Source organism: Magnolia sinica, chromosome 3, assembly GCF_029962835.1.
Source record: "Magnolia sinica isolate HGM2019 chromosome 3, MsV1, whole genome shotgun sequence".
Classification (NCBI taxonomy): Eukaryota; Viridiplantae; Streptophyta; class Magnoliopsida; order Magnoliales; family Magnoliaceae; genus Magnolia; species Magnolia sinica.
Genome location: NC_080575.1, coordinates 113,190,349 through 113,213,063, shown reverse-complemented (window position 1 = coordinate 113,213,063; position 22,715 = coordinate 113,190,349). Strand labels below are relative to the sequence as shown.

At 39.2% G+C, this 22,715-nt stretch overlaps 1 protein-coding gene across 1 annotated transcript; it reads left to right on the top strand.

Annotated features, from left to right (window-relative positions):
- Nucleotides 1-12,713: 12,713 nt before the first annotated feature.
- Nucleotides 12,714-13,976, top strand: LOC131240768 (uncharacterized). Its single transcript, XM_058239220.1, has 2 exons — nucleotides 12,714-12,899; nucleotides 12,950-13,976. Exon 2 carries the CDS (start codon nucleotides 13,099-13,101, stop codon nucleotides 13,747-13,749), a length of 651 nt encoding a protein of 216 aa, XP_058095203.1. The 5' UTR covers nucleotides 12,714-12,899; nucleotides 12,950-13,098; the 3' UTR covers nucleotides 13,750-13,976.
- Nucleotides 13,977-22,715: the final 8,739 nt, after the last annotated feature.

Below are 22,715 nucleotides of genomic sequence, written 5' to 3'. Positions count from 1 at the left end.
TTATTTCTCATCCAACCTGTTCATAAGATCACAAAAACATGGATGAAGGAGAATTACAAATACAAGCTTGATCCAAAACTTCTGTGGCCCCCAATAAATTTTCAATGGTAGATGTTCAATTCACACTATTTCCTGTGGTGTGGTCCAATTGAGGTTTGGATATACTTAATTTTTCGGTTCAGGTACTAACATTATCAGGTAAAATGGATGGACGGAGTGGATAAAATACATAAATCAAGGTGGACCCCACAGAATTTACTCAGTACGCAATCCGCTTCCTGCATGATCTTGGATGGCTTATTTACGATTTGACCAATCTGTTTATTTATATAAAACAAGGATAAAATGTCCTTATTAGGGAAGAAGGCACCCTCGGCCTGTTTGGGAGCGTGGATTTGGAACCCCCTGGATTCGCAACCCCCAGGATTGGAAACCCCCAGGATTGGCAATCCTCTCGGTGTGTTTGGTACCCTTGAGTGTGAATCAACTTTAATTCAAAAATACCTATACATGGTACATTCACGGGGGTTTGAATTTAATTACTAAATCAACTTTAATATCCCCAATTATTGAGATATATAATTTTTGACACTATGGTTGTGATAAGCCCACTACAATATATGTTTTGTCTAAAAGTGATGAAATTCCCAAGTCTTAGATGGACCGCAAGCACAAGATCATGTCTGAGTGACTAACCAACGATTTTTAATCGTTGATTGATATAGACAATGTTTGGACGGTGCTAGACAATATTTGGACGGTGCTGATCTACATGAACAATGTTTGGACAGTGCTGATCATCGTTAGTGGGCCATGTGCCTAGTAGAATGATAGTGTACAGTGACATACATTTATACATGCAACTATTCAAATGATTTTAGGTGTAATCCAAGCTCTCACCTTGGATTACAAACCCCCTCAAAGAGGGGATTGGAAACCCCCTGGATTGGCAATCCCCAGTTGCTTTATGCTGCCAAACAACCATGGGGATTTGAAACCCCCTCTAATCCTCTCCAATCCCCTCCAATCCAAGGTGCCAAACGCCTATCACATCCACTAGATGCACGCTTCAACGATAAACTACGGGGTTAAAAGCCTAAAAGGAAACTTAGGTGACTGTAACGTAAGAGCAATTGGGAGGGATGCAATCAATAAAAACAGCCCGTCTGCTTGTGGGGTCCACCGTACGTGTTGTGTATATGTCAGTCAATTTGCTGATTAGATATGTATCACCAAGATGTAGGGATAAGAAATCAGACTATTTCCAAGCCTAGGTGGACTACACCTTACGATTGTGTTGGTTTTAGGTATGATTTCATATTTGTGTGTTGTTGGGCCTATTTGGCCGGGCGGATTAAGAGGGATTAGGAGGGATAGGATGGTAAAATCCCGGGATATGCTAAACGAGCCAAATAGACCCAATGAACTTGTCCCAGATATATCAAACCCATGGATCTTAAACCAATCCACTGACATCACCATCATTACCTTAAAATTGATCTCATCCCTCCTAATCCCGTTTAATCATGTCTGGGGCGTGTTTGGTTGAACGGATTAAAAAAGATTGGAAGGTAAAATCCCAAGATATGCCGAGCGTGACAAACATACTCGGTGAACTTGTCCCGAGATATAGCAATCCCATGGATCTTAACCAATCCACTAACACCACCATCATTACCTTAAAATCCATCCCATCCCTCCTAATCCCATGGGATCTGTCGGCCAAACATGCCCTTAATTATTTGTTTATACGGTGGACATAAAGGCATATTTGATTTTCCGATTTTCTATGAAATGTAAGGTAAATTAGTCATCGTTATCATTTCCATGCGTCTGTTTAACCAAAAATTATGGCCCATAAATTGAAAGTCAAATACACTTGTAAAGAGGTCAAATACACTTGTAAAGAGAGAGAGAGAGAGAGAGAGAGAGAGAGAGGGTAAAGTAAAGAATAATTATTACATTTTCATATTATATAACCATCATATTTAAAGTGATTTTAGGGTGAAATAAATAACATAACAAAATCATTATTATAATCTGTTGGCACTTGATTTGCTTTCTGTCACGTGCAATGTGTGCAGGCGTGCCAGAATCGATATAGCGGCTTGATTCAAATAAATCAACTTTGACCGTAAGTTTCAAAATAGGCAAATACATCAAACTTGACAATATATAACTGAATTTGAGGGGATTGGTTGCCTTCTCAGTCACTTGTAAAATATTTGTAATAATCAGACAATAATTGGAGGGCGAGGTTCTTCCTCTGAAGAGGGGTTACACTTTGCCTTTTACCATAAAAGACATTTTTAATGCAATCAAACAAAAGGAAAAACTTAAAGTTTGTCACTAACAACTACTGCAAGAATGCATCTCTTGAAAGAATTGTTGATATTGGATAACGATCAAGTTCGATGTATGAGCATAAACTTGGATTACAACTACGAAATTACTACTAGTAAATTATCACTACTCATAAGATAGATTGAGTTAAGATAAATTGATAGATTTGTTTTGTTTTTTGGATTTGGTTGTTGTTTTTCTTTACCAATCCGCCTATTATTTATAATTTTTTTTCTGTAACTATTCTTCAAACGTTTTTTATTCTTTATTAGATGGTTATGGCTACTGAGGCATCACCATCTAGATATTTCTCTTGTTATGTTTCTCATTTTAACTGCTCATCTTCCCTCGACCAAGTTCTATTCTCGTCGGTCATGGTTTGCTCTTCAACCACATTTTGCTTTTGGATGTATTGGTTGGGCTACTTTGTCGATCATCTGATAACGTGCAGCATTAAATATATGCCAATTATAATTCAACAAAAAGCATTCCAATTGTATCAGAAATTTTTTTTCATACACCTAATATCTCTCGTGTAACGCCATATGTCGCCTCCCTATTAGCCTTTTCCAGAATGATCATAAATAGGAAACAATACAGTTAAACGCAAATGATGTGAGTACCAAATTACAAGAATAAATAATCATGACCCAATTACAACTATTTACAATTGTAATTAGAAAATCAAACAAACCTTAAGGGGGAAAAAAAACATAACGAACAGAGTACATGATGCACACATCATTTGGCTTCGTAACAACCCAATACCATGTGAGCATGCCATTTAGTTTTTTTTTTTTTTTTTTTAAGTGAAAAATACCATGACAATCCATGTACGTGGTAGATAGCGCAATTTGGACTAACTATTTGTAAAATTGATAATCCGGTAAATAATTTAGGATAAAAACAATAATTAGAAAATACTAAGGATCCAGGAATCCACTTCTGGCAATCGAAATGTATAATTCATCAATTCATCTTTTATAAGTCAACTAGAACCAAATTCCAATTATTCTAATCGGGAGATAATTTTGTTAAACCAATTACAACATTTAATAAGGTATGATTTCAATTGAATAATTCTCTCATGAAGCACTCGGACATCAACCGTATGGAATTCAATCATCTATTGTACCCAAAATCTATAATAAATCAAGAAATTTTACAAAATGATTCATTCTCTAATGACGTTAAGCAATTGTTAAATCAAAGCATCCATTATAACCTAAGTTCACGATAGATCTAGAAATACACAACTCTAAAACTTTAAAATAAATTCAAACCAATTTCAATTAAATAATCATCATTCAAATATAATATATGAATCAAACAAATCAAAAGTTTCACCTCTTAACCTCAGCTAGGAGATTAGCTAATCATAATTATTTTTTGAACAAAAGAAACATAAAAATTATTATAATCTGAAAGGAAATTGAGGTAGGACATCGTTGTCATCACTCCACTTGAGCCTTCTCTTTCTCTCCAAACCTTAAAAGATGATTAGGGACGTTCAAAACACTATAATTTATAAATTTAAAAACTTCACTTTGGCACCACCTTAGAATCTTCTCAAATTTATACCGCTGTTGACACTGTCGATCAATTGATGATTACTTAAAATGTCCAATAATTGATTTTCAAAAACGAATATCAGATGGATCGATCAAACCTAGTCTGTTGATTGATTGAATATAGCAAAATATGTCCAACAATCTTTCTATGAAATTCAAAATTTCCTTGATCGATTAGACTTCAGTTATTGTTTGATTGATGGGTCTAAAAAGTGTCCAGCAAATTTTGGAGGTAATTCGATTATTTTGATGCATTTCCTTAATCAACAGAGATCGATTGTTGATCAATTGATCGATTAAAGGATCCAATCGATCAATCAATGACTGCTAACAATCTTCAATTCTTCACCATTTGGTCTTCAATTGCTTTCTCCACCTCGAAACTTAATTTCCTTAGGTCTTTGGGTCTTAGTAGCTTCATATTCAAATTCCAAATCTTCAATTCTTCAATTGAATTCTTTTTCTTTTTCTTTTTTGTCTTATTTTAATATTTTAAGCATAGATTCAGCCTTACGTTCAAAATCCCCTTACATGTATAAAACATTTCTAATTAGATTAATTAATCACTTAAATGCATGAAAAATAATGCTTATGAGAGGATAAATACATAATATTTGAGTCTCAACAGAAAACCATGAGGATAGGACACATATTAGCTACCGAGGGCTTCAATCGCTATCTTGCTACTGAAGTGACGCCACCAAGTTCTGTGGAGCCCACCATGATATATGTGTTGTATCCACACCGTCCATCCATTTAAAGAGATTATTTTAGGGCATGAGCTCAAAAGTGAAGCAAATCCAAAGCTCAAGTGGACCCCATTACAGAAAACAGTGGGGACAATGACACCCACAGTTGAAAGCTTCCTAGGGTCCACCATGACATGTTTATTTGATATCCAACTTGTTCATAAGTTCACACACACATGGATGAAGGGAAACACAAATATCAGTTTGCTCAAAAACTTTCATAGCTCCCAAAAAGTTTTTAAAGGTAGGCATTCAATTCCCAATATTTTCTATGGTAGGATCCACTTAAGCTTTGGATCTACGTCATTCTTTGGCTCATGCCCTAAAATGATCTCTTCAAATGGATGGAACAGCGTGGAAACAACATATACACTATGGTGGAGCCTAAAAAACTTGATGACATCACTTCCAAAAAAAAAATATAATACTCTGCACATATGCATCACATGTATCAAATTGGTCACACGTAGAATCTTCAAGTTTAAGTACTTCACACGTGGACATATGTCATCGTTAATCTTCAAGCCTCATGGTACTGTGCACATGTACTATAAACATTACATATGCTATTATCTAAATTAAATTCTTTGCCTATACCTGATGCTAATTTTATTGTCTAACAGATAGTAAAAAAAATAGATACTTCCTAAATAGCTCATCCAAAGCATCTTGCGCCGACACTACTTTGCTTTTAATTAAAGAATTTTTATTATGGTTGAACGCTATACACGTGGCCATAGGTACTAAATTTTGAATTGTCGGTCACGTGGGTTCTATAATGTGTGGGAAACGCTGTGTGGATATGACTATCTATTTGACTCTAATTGTCTGATTGGTGGCTAAGGAAGATGGTAAAAAAAACAAAATTTGTTAGTAGTTGAGATTCCTTGAGAAAATTTGCAAAAAAGTCATGTAAAAGGGATGGTATGATTTAAGAAAAATAGATATGCCAGGCAGATACACACAGTAAACTTTATTGATGGGCCTTCTTTATCTAAAGTATCCTGCTCATATCCATCAAATCAGCTGTTGTAGGAAGGTCAGACAAGGTTCTACATGACTTTTCAAAGCGTAGTGGTGCATATGCATGCATTGAAATTATATTAGGTTTCACTAATAAAAGTCAAACCACTCAATTTGTGGGTCCCAATTTAGATTGGTCATGACAAAAATGTGACCCTCTAATTAGTATATTAATGAATATATAATGAACTGTTAATATAAAGAGAACTAATTAGTTCAACAAGCAAATTTCCATTAATTAATGTTAGTACCATACAATCAATTGTATTTTTGACTTATCTACTGTGTGTTGTATTTGATGTCTTAAATCGAGTTAGATACAAGCTTTGTTAATGCCATCGACAATTTATTCTATGTCATCGATTAATGTTCGATCCCATCGATGTTTTCTAGATTTTCTTCAGTTGGTCGTTGGACTAATTGGACATTTTTTCGATGTTAACGATAAGTGTTCGATGTTATCGACAAGATTAGTTCGATGCCATTGATGAGTGTTCGATGTTATCAAGAATTTTCGAAAAATTATGTTTTCTCTCTGGACAGTTGATGTATTAGTTCGATGCCATCGAAGGATTAATTTTGATGTCATCTATGAGTGTTCGATGGCATTGACAGATTCTGCACAAATTTTTCGCAAAACTGCAAATTTGTAGAATTTGTTTCTAATTTCGTTTGAGATTCTTTCCAAGGCTATGTGTGTGTGTGTGTGTGTGTGTGTGTGTGTGTGTGTGTAAATGGGATTGGGAGGTAGTCTAAGAGTTTCTAAATTGTCTTAGAGTTTTAAATGGTGTAACAAGAGTGAGATTCAAGGCTCTCCAAATCAAGTAAGCTTTTTCTCTTTGTAATTTCTACTTTTATAGTGATCATTTGTCGTTTTATGCCGTTGTTTTTTCTTAAAAGGGTTTTTTCCACGTTAAATCGTTGTGTTCTATTTGCATTTGTTTGGTGATACTTGATTATTATCCTAAATTCATCTTTATGTGCTTCCGTGGTCCCCTAACATTATGGTCATAGTATTCGGATTGCCTAATTTGAGTTGCAAACATACCACATGTATAATTTTAGGGCCTATTTATTTTATCTATTATCATAATAATAGTAATGTAAAAAAAAAAAAGTGCAATGATTATAAAGTTCGGATAAATTTGTTTTACCTCTTATCATAATAATGTAAAAGAAATGTATAATGATTATAAAAATGTTTATATGTCACTCGACAATCTGGTAGTAAAATAATAACGATGGCAATTTTTAATTATTTTAATATCAAATTATTACATTCATGTACCCATGTTGCTTGAATTTGAAATATTAGCTATGAAAAGATACAGTGATTACAATTTTATTTACATTAAATTTTGAAAATATTGATATTTGATGGATGATTCTTATTTTACCTTGAGGTGGCAGCAGTTTTCCGTTTAAGTAGTGGGAGAATAAACAGTTCCTGAGGGAACATGATTGTAAATCATCAGGGGTGCTCCTGTAGCGGAGGCAAGAAAGCGAAATAGGTGAGACAGACAAAACTCCTTGTCGTGTATCACATTCGTGTAATTCAAGAATAAACATGTGATATGTGGGCCCATTATCACATAGTCATGTGCGGCTTATCTTTACCGTACATGTGCTCGCATTTATGATAATCTGGGTCTGCTGGCGTGAGATGAACGGTGGGATTGCCAGCACCGTTATGGCCCGCATGCCAATGAATGGCCTAAAAATCAATCCCTGTGCATTGAATATGGAGACCCACTTAATTTGTGCTCCGAGGAATCTGCCAAGTGAGATATTCGTGATGAGTGGCTTGGATCTTTCTCACATGTGCCACCTTCCCAGGTGTGTGGCACGGTTAAAAAGGGCAGTTGCCAGAATTGGCTTAGCATTCCTCTATTCGAATAGTTCATCTGGTGAGCCCGTCATTGGTATCTGATGTCTTAAACATCGCAGACAATCCAGCCGTTCAAGGGAATGTATTTTAGCTATTTTAACATAGACAATGACTTGCTTTTTTATGGTAATGGTTAGTTTCTATTTTTTAGGCCACCAAACCAACAACTAGGATCCTTCAATCAATGTAATTTTTTGGGTTTGACAAGTACGTCGATCGTTGGGCCAACCAGATTGATGGTCTGGAATTGTCATGTACTCTCTCAATGGTAGGCACGAGGTTTAGCTTAGCTATTGAAGAAGAGAGACTAAAAATAAGAGGCGAGGTGCTACGGCAGTCCTAGCAACTTAGGCGATGATTCGATTACACGTGACTGGCTACTTCGCAAGGGCCCACCAAGAACATGCCCTGGACTAAAATAAGGCTGGTCCACATGTAATAAGATAAAATGGGATGATTAGGAAAGAAAGATCTCCAAAAATCTTATACTTAATAGGCATGTCTTGACCACTTGACTATGAGTAGCTCGGATCCCAGAAACACGTGCCATATTAGCACATGCGCTCCTCCTTGCCTTTTCAATAGCTCCTTGAGTGGTTGATGCGAAGGGATGTGGGCCAGGTGGCCACTTGCGCAACCATCCCAACTGGGCTTTGGACGGGCTTGGACCTCTTAGCTTGACCCATGGTCAAGATTAGACCTAGCATGCATGATCTAGTCAAATTTCAGCTGGCTTATGCTAAATCATTTTAATCCTACTGGACTTCTCATGTCAATGCAATGTATCCTACAAATATACCATTCCAATAATCGCTTAGACAATCCATCCAGTTTTACCATAGACCATTAGTTTTGTTCCTCAATGTGTCTATTTTTTGAACATGTGTGACCCACTGGATCAATTGGATAGATTAGGAGCAATCAAGTGGGAAATTGGAGCCTTAATTGCAGGTGGGCAAGGTAGGCCTAATCTAGCCCTGCCCAAACTCATTGCTGCCCCTAGTTGAGCAAGATGATAGCGTTAGCATTTCTAAGTCAGATGTTAAAACAATATATATCAAGTTGATGAGTTCAAGTTTTATTTTGAATAATCAATCTTTTAAGATGGATTTATTCTCATTTTCTACATATTTCAACAAGTATAAAAATAGTAAAATGATATTTACCATCAGGATACAATAAACTTACAAGTCCAAATTTTAATACAAAAATTTGCACTACTGAATATTAAACGCATTGTTAAAAGTAGATGCTAATATATCTTACAATTGATCTCAAGAAGATAAAGACCAAAGTATATGGATTACTTGATCTGAAAATGTTCATAGATTATATATAACAGTTGTAGGAATATGGTATCCTCGGAGAAACACATTTATATCTTTTTAGGACGTCCACACACCCATTCACATTTGATAGATATATTTGTCATGGCTAAATATGTTTTTCTTGTAATTGTTATTTGTTTCTTTTAAAATTTTTTTTTTTTTTTTAAAAAAAAAAACAAAAACAAAACCCTGACATATACAGTAAATCAATCTAATTGTTGCCACGTGTCCAACGTATGACACCAATGTCCCGTGTACAACAATGTCTACACACTTAACCAATACCATCTCTAGATCCTTAGAGACCAACAAGTTAAACCTCCAAGTAGACTTTAATTTACTAAAAATATCAAGCTGTTATGCGCATCCGATAGCAACAAATAGATGTGTAATACAGATGATTGTACTCTTTGACAGTCCATTTTTCTTACACTTGGTCTCCATGAGCAGATGGGCCTGATCCTAAGGCTGGCATGTTCGATAGAGGTGCCTGGATCTCACAAGTTAGTTGTTGTCATGTGTGTAGCAAGCCATCTCTTCAATCTCTTTCCCAATATTTTGTTCAGTACCATTTTTCATCATTTAGTCATTCAAAGCTTATCCTGACCGTTCACATGGTGATCCTGATCGTTCAGTTGGTATGCCCATGGTGGAAGAGTGAAGGACTAAAACGTTGACCCAGATCTTATGCCACATTTTCATGTGTGCTATAAATAGTATTCTACCTTCATTCTGATGAATGCCAATGGAGCTCAACCCCAAGAGAGATCGAAGATGTCAATCGTAACATCGGTGTGCGGAACTTAGTCGTGCAATCACACATGTTAATGGGTCTTGTATTTGATTAACGTGTGCAATTAAGATATAGCCAAAAGCTAGAGTCGTACTCAACTCGAGTTTGATTGAAGGCTAGTGTGCCATACGCTAACATGGACTATTTAAGATCGAATTCTAATACTCAACCAGTGATTGTAACAGTGTTGAAGCGATTTGCAGAAAGATAAGGATTAGTCCTTCCCAAGGGATTCTTTTTTGCGCTGGGTTTTAAGGACTTATTCTTTCATCAATAATGATAGTCAATATACTTCTCAAGAAAATGAAAATGAACAAACTAAAATAGAAAAAATGGTTAAAACAACGCTGGTTTTTTTTTTTTTTTTTTTAAATTTTTATTTTAAATGATGCTTAATACAATTGACATAACAACAAATAAACTAGAGAATAAAATAAAATAAAATGAGAGATAAATACCTGAATCACCCATGTGAACAAATGATCTAGGTGAATGTAGGTGGATGGTCAACAAAATTTGATTAAGATGTTTGATCTTCCAAGTACTCGGTTGATCGGGATTAGACATCGAAGGTTGTAAATGTTTATGCTACTCCTAAACATATTGTAGAGATGGTGCAAGACAATAGCAATTTATACTAAATCTAAACCTCAAATAGTTTGCAACATGGCTAAATACAGGCAAAGAGATTAAGACAAAGCTAAAATAAAAGATAAAGACAATGTTGTGTTGTGATGATAGATTGTGTTTGGTGTGGGCTTGAAGTTCTTCATCACATTCTTATTTTATAGCTCTGGGAGAGGCAGCAAAACGCTTGTTGGGTTTCCTTTCTGATCCAAGATCCTTCACAGGCACAACGTTCAATTGTTTTTTTCTCATTCTTGTATGCCCAAGATATCTTTATAAATCATAAATTATTTTTAGATTTCTTGCCATCGTGACTAAAGAGATCCGTGAATCTTTAGGGCTCCGTCTTATCTGGTTGGGTCACAATCAAAATATATTCAGATCTTCTCCTATTATGACCATAAAGATCTATGGATCTGATGGGACTAATCCTGCTAGATCCAGATTGAGAACTAATCCATTAATTTATATCCACTTTGACGCTGGTCCAATTCTTGAATATGAAGAGATCTGTGTATCTCTAGGGATCTGTCTCATCTGGTTGGGTCATAATCCAAACCGTTTTCATATCTCCCCCTATCGTGACCATGAAAATCTATAGATTTGATGAGACTAGCCTCGTTGGATCCAGATTGAGACTCAATCCATTAGTTTCTATTTGCTCCGATGTTGGTCTAATTCTTGAATCTTCGTAATCGCCACAAGAGCTGTGAACGCCTCTGAAAAAGTATTCTATTTTGAAAGAATTGTGAGAGATGGCCTTATCAAGCATATCCGAATCTATAATAAGATCCTTCATTGATAGGTCTTTTATATACATATCGAGCACGCAGTCTTGACCGCGTGACACATAAATTAAAGTTACATGTCATTTATTATTTCCTTTTGGCAGATAATGTATTGTTAAAGGATACGAGGCAAAAGATATCTTCTATAACGAGTATAATTCTATTATTATTAAGTACGTATTTTATTGGTGCATCGGGTGTGCCAAAATTAGATGTAAAGAAAATCCTATCCCATTGCTACGTAGACCAATCCGTACAAGTCTAGCTAATCCCCACTTTATGAGGAAAACCACACTCATATGAGGAAAATCGACCAGAAAAGAAAATTAGGGATAACCAGCATTTTCAAAATGGTGTAGCGTGTGGTGTGGCCTAGATGATGAGTAGACCAGCCTTACTTTTGAGACATAGCATGTTAACCATAACACCATCTGTTCCATGGACGGGATCTCTCGCACGCATAGGGGTGTACATGAACCGAGCTAGCATGGTTAGCTCCCTCTACTTGACTCGAAAAAGTTCGATTCAACTCGGTTCGAAGCTGAGTTTAAGCTGAGCCAAGCTGAGCTGATTTTTTGAGCTCGAAAATGATTTCGAGCCGAGTTCGAACTGGCCCCAGCTCGAGTTGACTCGGTTTAATATATAGCTCGAACTTGGCTCGACTCGATGAAGGGGTATATAACCCTTTAAAAAACTCTAACCTCCCTTAACCCATTCTCAACCCGAACGAACCCACACCACCTGACTACCCGAACTCTCTCTCTCTCTCTCTCTCTCTCTCGCTCTCTCTCTCTCAGCCTGTCAACCACATGCACCAGCACCACTCGCCCGAGCTCTCCCTCTCTAGTCTATCCCTCTCCCTCTCTCAGCCTGTCAGCCACCTGCGCCACTCGCCTGATCCAATGGTCCCTGCCCTGCCCGATTGCTCCTGCTTAACTGTCCGATGGTCCCTGCACTGCCCTGTTGCACCTGCTCGATTATCTGGCGGTCCTTGCCCTGCCCGGTCGCCCTTGCTTGACTGTCCGGTAGTCCCTACCCTACCCTTGCCACAACTCGCCAATTCAACTACCGGTAAGCAACCGAACTCGAATTTAAATGAGCATAGCCCAGTGTTTATATGCTTAATCCAATAGCATATGTGTCTAACATGTAAAGTGATTAGGATCATCCACCTTATAAGCCCCATATGAGAATTCAAAAACTAAACTAGAAAATTAAACTTGAAAACTAAATTCAAATTTCAATTCAAAAATTTAAAAACTAAACTAAAAAATTAAACTCGAACTCGAACTCAGCTCGAAAAATGAACTTAAACTTAGCTTAAAAGCTTGAGCTCAAACTCAGCTCGAAAGCTTAAACCTGGGTCGAACTCGACTCGTACCGGTCCGATTGCTGACCGAGCCAAGTCAAGCTAGATAAGTTGGCTCGGTCAGCCACGAGCCCAACCGAGTTCGAGCCGGGTGTGCCTGGTGAGTATGCCTGGTGATTGAAGCTGAGGCCAGCTCGACTCCACGTACACCCCTACGCACGCATAACAAATCAACACGTGTCTGGTGGTCATACCTTCGATCTCACCTCTCACAGAATCGAGCATCATTTCTCCTTGGTGGGAATCATTATCTTTTCAAAAGTCCATTTGGGAATGCCTGCCAAGATTCCCATCCGCCATCTTTGGTCGGTGGGAAATATGGGCGCACCGACTCCTAGTACACACTCTTTTCCCTTCATACTTCGATCGTTCCTTCTCCACATTTCCTCCTCCAACAAGCAACTCTCGGATTCTAAGAAGGTTCTTTCCCATGGCAGATGAACTGATAAGCAATGGCATGGAATCCACAGTCCATCCGACCCCCTTCGAACTCTCAAGGAAAGATCAATATCTCGGAGAGCAAGATGCCGAGGCTTTGGATCCGAAACGAAAGATCGAAGCGTTGGAAGAGGAGAAATCCGAACTCGTCTATAAAAATGAAGAACAGAGCAAGAAAATCATGCTACTGATGGAACGAATCGAAGAATTCAAGAAAAACCAGGCCGAGATGGAAGAACGGTTGCAATCGCTGCAGCAAGAGAACGTTTGCTTCGAAGAAGACAAGAAGATGCTGAAAATGGTCACTGCTCGTGTGCAGGATCTCGAAAACGAAATCAACTGTTTGCAGCGCGAACTCGGCGCGTCGAGGGCGGAGTGCGAGGTAGCTGCAGAAACGCTTCAGCGGATGAAAACCTCCTTTGAAGAGGTGGAAAAGAGCAATCGGGAGAGGGGTCTGAAGATCCGGAGTCTCGAGGAGGAGAATGCTTTTCTGAATGGACAGATAGAGAGATTGACGGCAGAGACCGAATTGGAAATCCGCAAACTGCAACAAGAAGCGAATACTGAGGTATTGGAGGCTGAGATATTGGAGAAGGAGATGGAAATCCGTAGGTTGAAGAAGTATTTGGACGAATCAAAGGGGAAGAAATCGGAACTGGAAGGGAAGATGGAGAAATTGGAGCTGGAGAAGGTATTAAAAGGAGAAGGAAGAGAGTACCGCTGTAACAAATGGCGTGGATTGAAGCTCCCATGGCCCTTGGCGGCATCAGCTGGGACAGTTGCTGCAGCGGCCATGATCTATCTAAAGTGTGCCCAACAGAGGAGCTCTTAAAGAGAATCCTTTTTTTTTTCCCTAGGGTTAGGGTTTCTTCCTCTCTTTGTTATATTCTTCCTAGACGTTCCATTTTCCGAAGGTTCGTATCTTCAAGAGTTTCCACTCACATACACTAACACAGAGGTAGAAGTATCCAGATTTTCTTAGTTTTGCTTGCCTTCGCTTGGTTCTTTGCCGGACTTGAAATTTTACCTGTGATGGTGAAGGAAAATTTTCTAATTTTATTTTTGGTGTTGCATGAAAAGTCTTATGCCCTGTTTTTTGGGATCTGGAAAATGACATTTTGGATCAATCCATGGACCCATCAAGATGGATTTGCTGGGATTTGGATTTGACAAATCCCAAAGTGGGAGTTTTATCCTGGATTTGAGAGCATTTGTGATGACATGGGAGTTTTACACCTTTAAACAGGTCTCTTATCACGTAGATTTCTAAAGTGTTCAGATTTTTTATTTTTTATTTTTACTGGGATTTGGCTTGCCTTGGATTTCGGGGTGCTTGGATTTGAAAAATCAACAAATTGGACAAATCCTCAAACAAAGATAAATAAGGGATCCATGGATTTCACAAATCCTTGCCCCTAACCCCTCATCATCCCAATCAGCTCGTTTTCATTGTTTCTTTGTCCGCATGTCGATTATGATGTGTTGGACGCTAGGTCTACCAGCAGTGATGGTCGAATGATCAGAACTGTTCCAGTTTTGGTTGCTCATGCAAAAGGGATATGGTAAGAAATTCACACTCAATGCATGATTTTTACTATTAATATGTCGTTGCTGTATGTGGACTATTATTGTGAACATTTGGGGGTTTTGCTAATGTGTGGGGACATTAGCAATATCACAGACCTTTTAAATGCCATAGAGGTTGAGCTATTGTTGATTTAAACCGTTCATTCGTTCATACATCTAGGTTTAAGACACGGTATGAAAAATCATGTCAATTGGGTGATAGTCAAGATTGATTGCAGAAATAAAATAGGCTCAACAAATTATCTTGAACCACCTAGTAGATAGATCCTACTCTGTATTTTTTATGATTCTAAGTAACACTTAGATTTGAATATTTTAATATGTGATTTATGAACGTCAATTGCATGATGCATGACCCTGTCACCACTGACCTATGTGTTGGAAGGACTCTGTCAGGCCCATTACATACATGTGTTTTATCTATGCTGTTCATTCATTTTTCCATCTCATTTTGGGCTATGAACCTAAAATTGAAGGTATCTAAATCTCAAGTGGACCGCGCCATTGGAAATAGTGGGGATAACGATGTCCATTGACAAAACCTTCTTAGGGCCCACAGTGATGTTAATATGTCATCCAACCTGCTTATAAGGTCACACAAGCTTGGATGAACGGAAAACACAAATTGATCCAAAACTTCTGCTGTCCCCAAGGAATTTTCAAAGGCAGTTATTCCATCCCCATTGTTTCCTAGCTGTGGTTCACTTGAGCTTTGGATATGCTTCAATTTTGGGCTCATGGCCTTAAAATGACCTGGCAAAACAGATGAATGGTGTGGATGAACACATACATCATGGTGGCCCCACAGTCTTGCTATCATGCAATCTGTGCCCTTGATTTATGGGTCATAAACAATGGGCGGTTGTAACAAATTGGCCCTATTCATAGGGTTGGGATCATGCGATCAATGTGATTTTTGCATCGTGGCTTACTCCTAATTGTATAAATGATTAAAAGGGATGATAGGTCACCTTATATGTCAAAAGTTTTGACAAAATCCAATTTTTAACATGTCAAGTTCAAATCACCGAATGGATGAATGGCCGTGATAAAAATTTTAGTGTCATTATTGAATAATGGGTAATTCAAAGTAGCATCATAGAATGGACATGTGGGATCACTCAGCCATCTCAGCATGTGGATCCCATGCTGCGTCATGATTGTAATTTGGAGCCCACATCATCGGTATGAGCAAGTTATTTGATACTCTAGCCTTAATTAATTACATCAACTAATTTTTAAGCCCACTGTTACTAAGAGAGTGTTTGGATGGTAAGTTACTTTTAGATCAGCCACTTATGTCACAAGTAGCTGATCTTGGTTTATACTCATTAGGGGATAAATATGTTTAGTAAACCACATACTTATCGGCTAAAAAATAGAAAAACATATTTGATTTCCAATATGATAAGCTCAAGTATGTTTGGTCCCTTTCTCATTTACCGTCGGTCATGTAGAGCCAACCTTTGATTTGACCTTTCATTACGTAGGCCATCCATCATGCAGGGCCACTTTGGATGTGGGTCATTAATCATTAGGGATAGACTTATAATATGCATTGTCCATCATGTAGGGCTCACCTCTGATGTTGGTCATCTATCATGTGGGGCTCACTTTCAATATCCACCGCCCATCATGTAGAGTCCACCTTTGACATGGATTGTCCATCATGTGGGCCCTACCTCTGATGTTAGCCATCCATCATGCGAGACATGCTTTAGATATGGGCCAATCATCATTAGGGCCAACCTTTGATGTGAAGAGTCTATCATGTTAGGGCACACCTTGATGTGGATCATCCATCATGCGGGCCCACCATTATTAATTACCCATCATGTAGAGCCCGCTTTTGATGTAGATTGTCCATCATGTGGGCCCCACCTTCATCTTGGGTTGCCAATCATGTGGGGCTCATCATTATGGACTAACCTTTAATGTGGATTGTCCATCATGTGGGGCCACCTTGATGTGGGTCATCCATATTGTGGGGGTTCAATGTTCGTTGCCCATCATGTGGAGCTCACCCTTGATGTGGACCATCCATCGTGTGGGCCCCACCTTTGAAGTGGGTTGTCCATCATAATCGTCCATTTTTTGATGTGGGATATTTATCATCAGGGGCTAACCTTTGATGTGGTCCATCCATTATGTGGGCCCACATTAATATGGGCAATGCATCATGTGGGGCCCACCTTTGATGTGGACCATTGATCGTGTGGGCCTAGCCTTTGATGTGGACAATCCATCACGTGGGACCTCCTTGGACGTGGACCGTGACTAAGAGAGAGAAACCTTATCAATAGGTTGGATGTTCAATAAACATTGCAGGGCTAAGGAAGTTTTTAACGGTGGATGTTAATCCCTACCATTTTCCTGTGGTGTGGTCCACCTGAAATTTAGGTATGCCTCAATTTTGGGCTCATGCTCTAAAATAAGTTGTTAAAATGGAAGGACTATGTGGATAAAACACATACATCATGGTGGGACCACAGAGCTTTAAAAACAACTAGCTCGTTGGTCTTGGGATCACTAGCTAAACTACGTTCTCTCCCCTTAAGGCTTTGTAACATTGGTTCCATGTATCATGCCATGCCCCCTCATGTTAGGGCATCGGACAAGAAATAAACAAAAAGAAATGAGTGTAACCTCTTTCTACGTGCGTGGTGCATGTGCCATCCATCATAGTATCACTTATTTAATTAACCCCTTGTTACTTTGTGCAATTTAAGCAAACGACTAAAATTTGTATTTACAAAGTAAAATAGTTTGGAATTTGAGAAAACACAACTTCTTGATAGGATAGTGTAGACACTAAAAAATCGACGCCTACTCTGGTATGTATGTTATGGTTTTGGTGGTGGGATTAGCCTAAGTATGGATGTTGGAGTCGACACTAGCCAATAAACTCAGAATCCCGCAGTCGGCTAGAACCCGCAGAACATGTAAGGTTGGAGAAATCCGAAGACTCCCCTACCTTAAATTGACTCCTGATCTGCGATCCGAGATTTCGGGTAAAGGACCTCGGTTACAAAGAGGGAAGGTGTTAGGCACCCTCTCTGCCTTTACGAACGTACGGTCTCTACTTAGTGTGGTAAAATAATCTCAAGGGATGATGATAATGCTGTGGTTATGATGGGGACTAGTCACATATGGATTTCTGATGTAGCAAGATCTAAGATTTCGACAGGCCACAAAACATACGTCCGACAATGTGTCTAGAAGGCAGATATGATGATACCTATGTAAAAAGGCAAAGAAAAAGTGGACAAGATCACTAGAAATTTCTGATGTGACAGGATCCGATGTACGGCAAGTTATAGAGCATACGTTCACTAGAGATCTAGAGAAGCAGAGAGATTGAGAATGGAGTAGATGTCATGATGAATGCTTGTAGGATGATGGATCCTTGGCTTGATTTTTGAATAGGCTAAGACATAGATTGAACCATGACTAATCTGAGCTTATGGGTTGGAAAGGTTGAGAAGAAGGCTAGAGGGTGGCTGAAAAAAATTAGGATTTTGAAAGCTTGGGAGCTCCTTCCCTTTCCCTCACCCTCTTCCTTTCCCACTCTCCTCCTCTCTCACTCTCTTTCTCTTGGTTGTTGGGTGCGGAAATGAGAAGAGGAGAGGACTATTTATAGCCTTCTCCAATGGCATTGCTGCAATTACTGGATTTGAGAGGGTTAAAAGCTGAGGTGGCAAGTGGTGGTTGGTGGAGAGGAGAGAGATGCCACATGGCACACTTTCATTGGCTTGTGGGGCTTGTAAATTGATAAATAGTGAAAGGGGAAGGGGGTAATTTTGAAGGAAAGTTGATTTTTGGACGTTGGGACAGCTGTTCACACGCGGGCCGCGAGCGACGGCAGTCAGAGTGCCGCAGGAGGTAGTCAGACTATCGCCTGGGCCTGGTTCGGGCCAGATTCGCACGTGTGGGCTTCGTGTGGCGCTCTAGTTCGTCTGGTGGTCTCCGTTTTGCGTTTCTGGGACTCAAAGTGGTGGATTTGGGTATGGATAGAGGGTTCTGGCTAGGATATAAGGTATAGGCGAGGCTGTGTGTATATTGAACGGCTTGGATCACAGTTTCGGATTGCGACTGGGGAGTTTTGGAGATTCTGGACTAGGGTTTGCGGCTAGGATTGGGATTAGGGTTAGGTCTAGGATCATGGTTCCCGTGTTATCTTAGCTTTCTCAAGATACTAACCCCGAGTGGGGTGTCTACAAATAGTTTTCTGCCACTACTTAATCTTTAAAAAAAAAAAAGAAAAAAGAAAAAGAAGAAGGATAAGAAGAAGAACGCTCCTTTCAAAAGTGAGAGGCCTACTCCTATGGTTTCAGGTTTACCATGACAACTTCCATGGAATACTACTTTCCACCATTTAAGAAAAACTGCTATATTGTAGCAGACTGTATGTATGATACACAAGCATTCAAAATTATACAGCCTGGCGTATTCGTAGCTCGAAGTAAACCATTATAGTGGGCCCCGCTTTGGATGACGTTAAAACAACCATTATATTGAAATGATGCCTTAACTGGTCCACATGTTGACATCATGAATAATTAACAATTGAACTCAACAAACATATTTCATAAATTATTGATTACAATCATTCAATCAATATTATTTTAGGTTTATAGAGCTTTGCTTAGTGGACCAGCGTGTGCAATAAAACTCATGGACACACCACATGTGTGCCAGCATGGCACATAGGTGCAAGATCATCCATTAAGTTGGTCTGACCTTATACATGTTTCCACAAAAAATATAACTGATCCGCTCAGCATGTGGGACCCAGCATTGGAAATAGGTGAATGGGTGTTTTTTAGAGCCGTACATTTGTTTTTACTAACTGTGGCCCACCTGATAAGTGGATCAAACATGATTCTTGGACTAGGGCATCAATATAGTTGTGCTGTTCTGATGGACGGATTGGATGACGAATTTATAGTGCCATGCTGCAACATCGGTGGCATGTGAACGAGTTTTATTACACGCGCGTCTGTGGGCCTAGGATTTATAATATATCTACAGTCGCTTCCATGATTTAGGCCACCTATTTTGAAATTAATGTACACCCGGTGTATCATCCATTACTCTACCGGAGTATCAAATAGCTCGTTACAAAAGATCTTTTTCGAAAGAGAAACGTGATTCTTGGCAGGAAGAATAACAGTCTTGGCGGATAGCGATGGAAGCCTAAGTACCACCCACGAAAGGCTGTTGAATGGAATAAAAATGATAGCAGGCATATATTCAAAGGGTAGCTTTCCTGGCCACGCATGTGCGATACAGCTCGCCTACATGCCACACATGCGGTTGGGATGTACGTACAATATCCAATCCATCCATCACATAGGCATCACTATATTGATGACCTAGCTCAAGAATCAAATTGATCCACTGGTCAGGTGGACTACAGTTTGCAAAAAAAATGCACAGCTGTTAATTAAAAACTTAGCTCAAGTTTTCTAACCTGTTTCCAATATTGGGGCCCACTTGTTAAGTGGACTAGATTTTTCTTGGGAAAACATCTATAAAGTCAGACCAACTTGATGGATGGATTGGATCTTAGACCTATTTGCCATGACGTGTACATAAGCTATGTTGGACATACGCCTGGCTTAGCAATCTCCCTTTGGGTGGGTTGTTTACAAGCCAAAGGAGAAGGATTATGGACCATTCATCGTATGGCCCGACTATGGATGTGTACTTGCACTGATCGGATGATCCTCATCGTTTATTTGAGGACGTTTTCCCCTTCATTGTTGTGTTGGCTTTTTCTTCTGCATTTACCTCTCAAACATCTATATCAGAGCCCACCAAAAGAATGGCTGGGTCTCACAGAGCATTTACACTACACACGTACAAGGATAGAGAGTGGGTTATGCAAGTAGGCCGTGGCCAATAGTCCAGGTTTGCCTCTTTTTTCTACAAGGGCCCAAAGTTGGCACGGAGACCTGGCCCGCTTATTAGCTAGGCATAGGCTCATCAGTACAACAACAGCAGACCTTGTTGACGGAAGTTCATGTTTGCCTGAATGGAAAATAAACTGGAACTTGTCCAGGCCTATTTATATGATAGGCCCAGGAGGACAGGCCAATCACCATGTTAAATCCCATGACTCAAGAAGATAGGCCGATCTTGGTCTTAAAAATTCACCCCATGTCCCTAGAAGACAGGCCCATGTCTGTGGAGATTACCTCATTGATTTGAATAGATTGGATAGCTAGTAGGGCTGAAAGTTGGGCAGGTTCATCCCAGCGGACCTGTGACCAACCCGACATCGGGTCAGGCTATGGTAGAATGTATTGGGTTCGGTCTTGGGCTTGGGCTATACAAACACCAACCCGATAAAACTTGGGTTGGGCTCGGGTTGAGGTCTTGGGTGGACCGACCCAACCTGAACCCGATCAATATATAAGTAACCTATAAATTATAATTAAGTGTGGATCATTTGTATTGAAGGCACGGGAAATTCCAATGTTGTCCAGTCTCATTAGTCCATGTCATTTCTGATGACTCAAGCTAACAAGATATGCCGGATTTCTCTCCCAAATAAATTACGTACTATGCAACACGACTTTTAAAGGAATAGTTGTCTTATATTTTAGCTTGTTTATTTAGAAAAAAATGAAATTCTTTGTAATAAATAATTAATAAAATCAGAGGTCAAAAAATAAAACATGTATTGATATATAATAAACAAATATAATAAAGAAATATTAGTATGTATCCACCTTAACAACCGGACCATTCTCACTGAGCCCACTTGGGTTGGGTTTGGGTTGAGAATTCTCAACTTGAGATTGGATTGGGTTGAGTTGGGATGGGGTAGGGTTGAGTTATAGGAACCTTGGGTTGGGCTAGGGTTGAACCCGAACCCGACCCGACCCGACTTTCAGCCCTAATAGCCAGTCAGGCTAGCCTCTTTCTCAGGGAAACCTTGTATTAATTTATTTTCCTCGAGCTCATTTGCGCAGCACCAAAGGAAAGAAAATTTGCGGTGAAGTCCACACTGCTATTAGCACACTTTTTCAATGCAAAATACGTTGGTAGGATAGGATGTGAACATTGCCTCACAGAAATTAGATATTCAAACAAAACCCTTAAAAATAGAAATATGAAATTCATAGCAATCCTATTTGAGTAATGCTGAGATGAGAAAATCTCATCATATTTCAACAAACAAGTGTCCACCGATCAAGGGTTAGAGTTGTTCAACCAGTCTGGTTTTGGTACTATGACTTAGAGAGACAGTCTTTTACAATCTAGTCCGTTTAATTTTAGCGAATTCATACCGCATATATAATTTCTGAGCGACTGCGTATCAACATTCGCAATCTGCCAAATTATTTTTTTTCTCCCATTGCTTCTTCCCATGCTGATTGCCGGCCACACCTGTGGCAGAGCCCACCGTGATGTTTGTGAGAAATCCACTCTGCCTATCAATTCTGCCAAATCATGTTAAGCACATGAGCACAAAAATAAGGCCGATCCAAAAATCAAGTGAACCGCAAATGTGCACCATTGAAACATTCATTGGGCCACAAGTTTTGGATCAGGCTAATATTTTTGTGTTTTCAGTTCATCCCGGTAAGAATGACCTTATGGACGGTTTGGATGGCATATAAGCATCACAGTGGACTCAGGGATGTTTCAATGGTAGGCATTTCCCTGCCCACTTTTTCCTGTCGTACGGCCCACTTGATTTTGAATCTACCTCGTATTTGTTCTCTTGTTCTAACATGATATGTAGAAACGGATGGACGGGGTGGATTTCTAATAAACATCACGGTGGGCCCATCTTGCGTCTGACCGCAGTAATTTCCAGGGTGTCGCAGGCGATGGACGCGGATTGCATACTGACGCAGGCAGTAGCGAGGTGGCGACTGGATAGTGCTCCGTGGGACCCAAAATTATGTACTTGTTTTATCCATTCGGTTCATATATTTTTTAAGATGATTTTATGTCATAATATAAAAAATTAGGTAGATAAAAATCTCAAATGGACCACACCACAAGAAAACAGTGGTAATTGAACGCCCACCATTAAAAACTTCCCAAGGGTCAAGGGTCCACTGTAATGTTTATTTATATCCAATGTATTGATTGGTTTACACAGACAGGGAAAACACAAATATCAGCTTCATCCAAAACGTTTGTGACCTCCAAGAAAATTTTAATGGTGGACGTTAAATCAACACTGTTTCC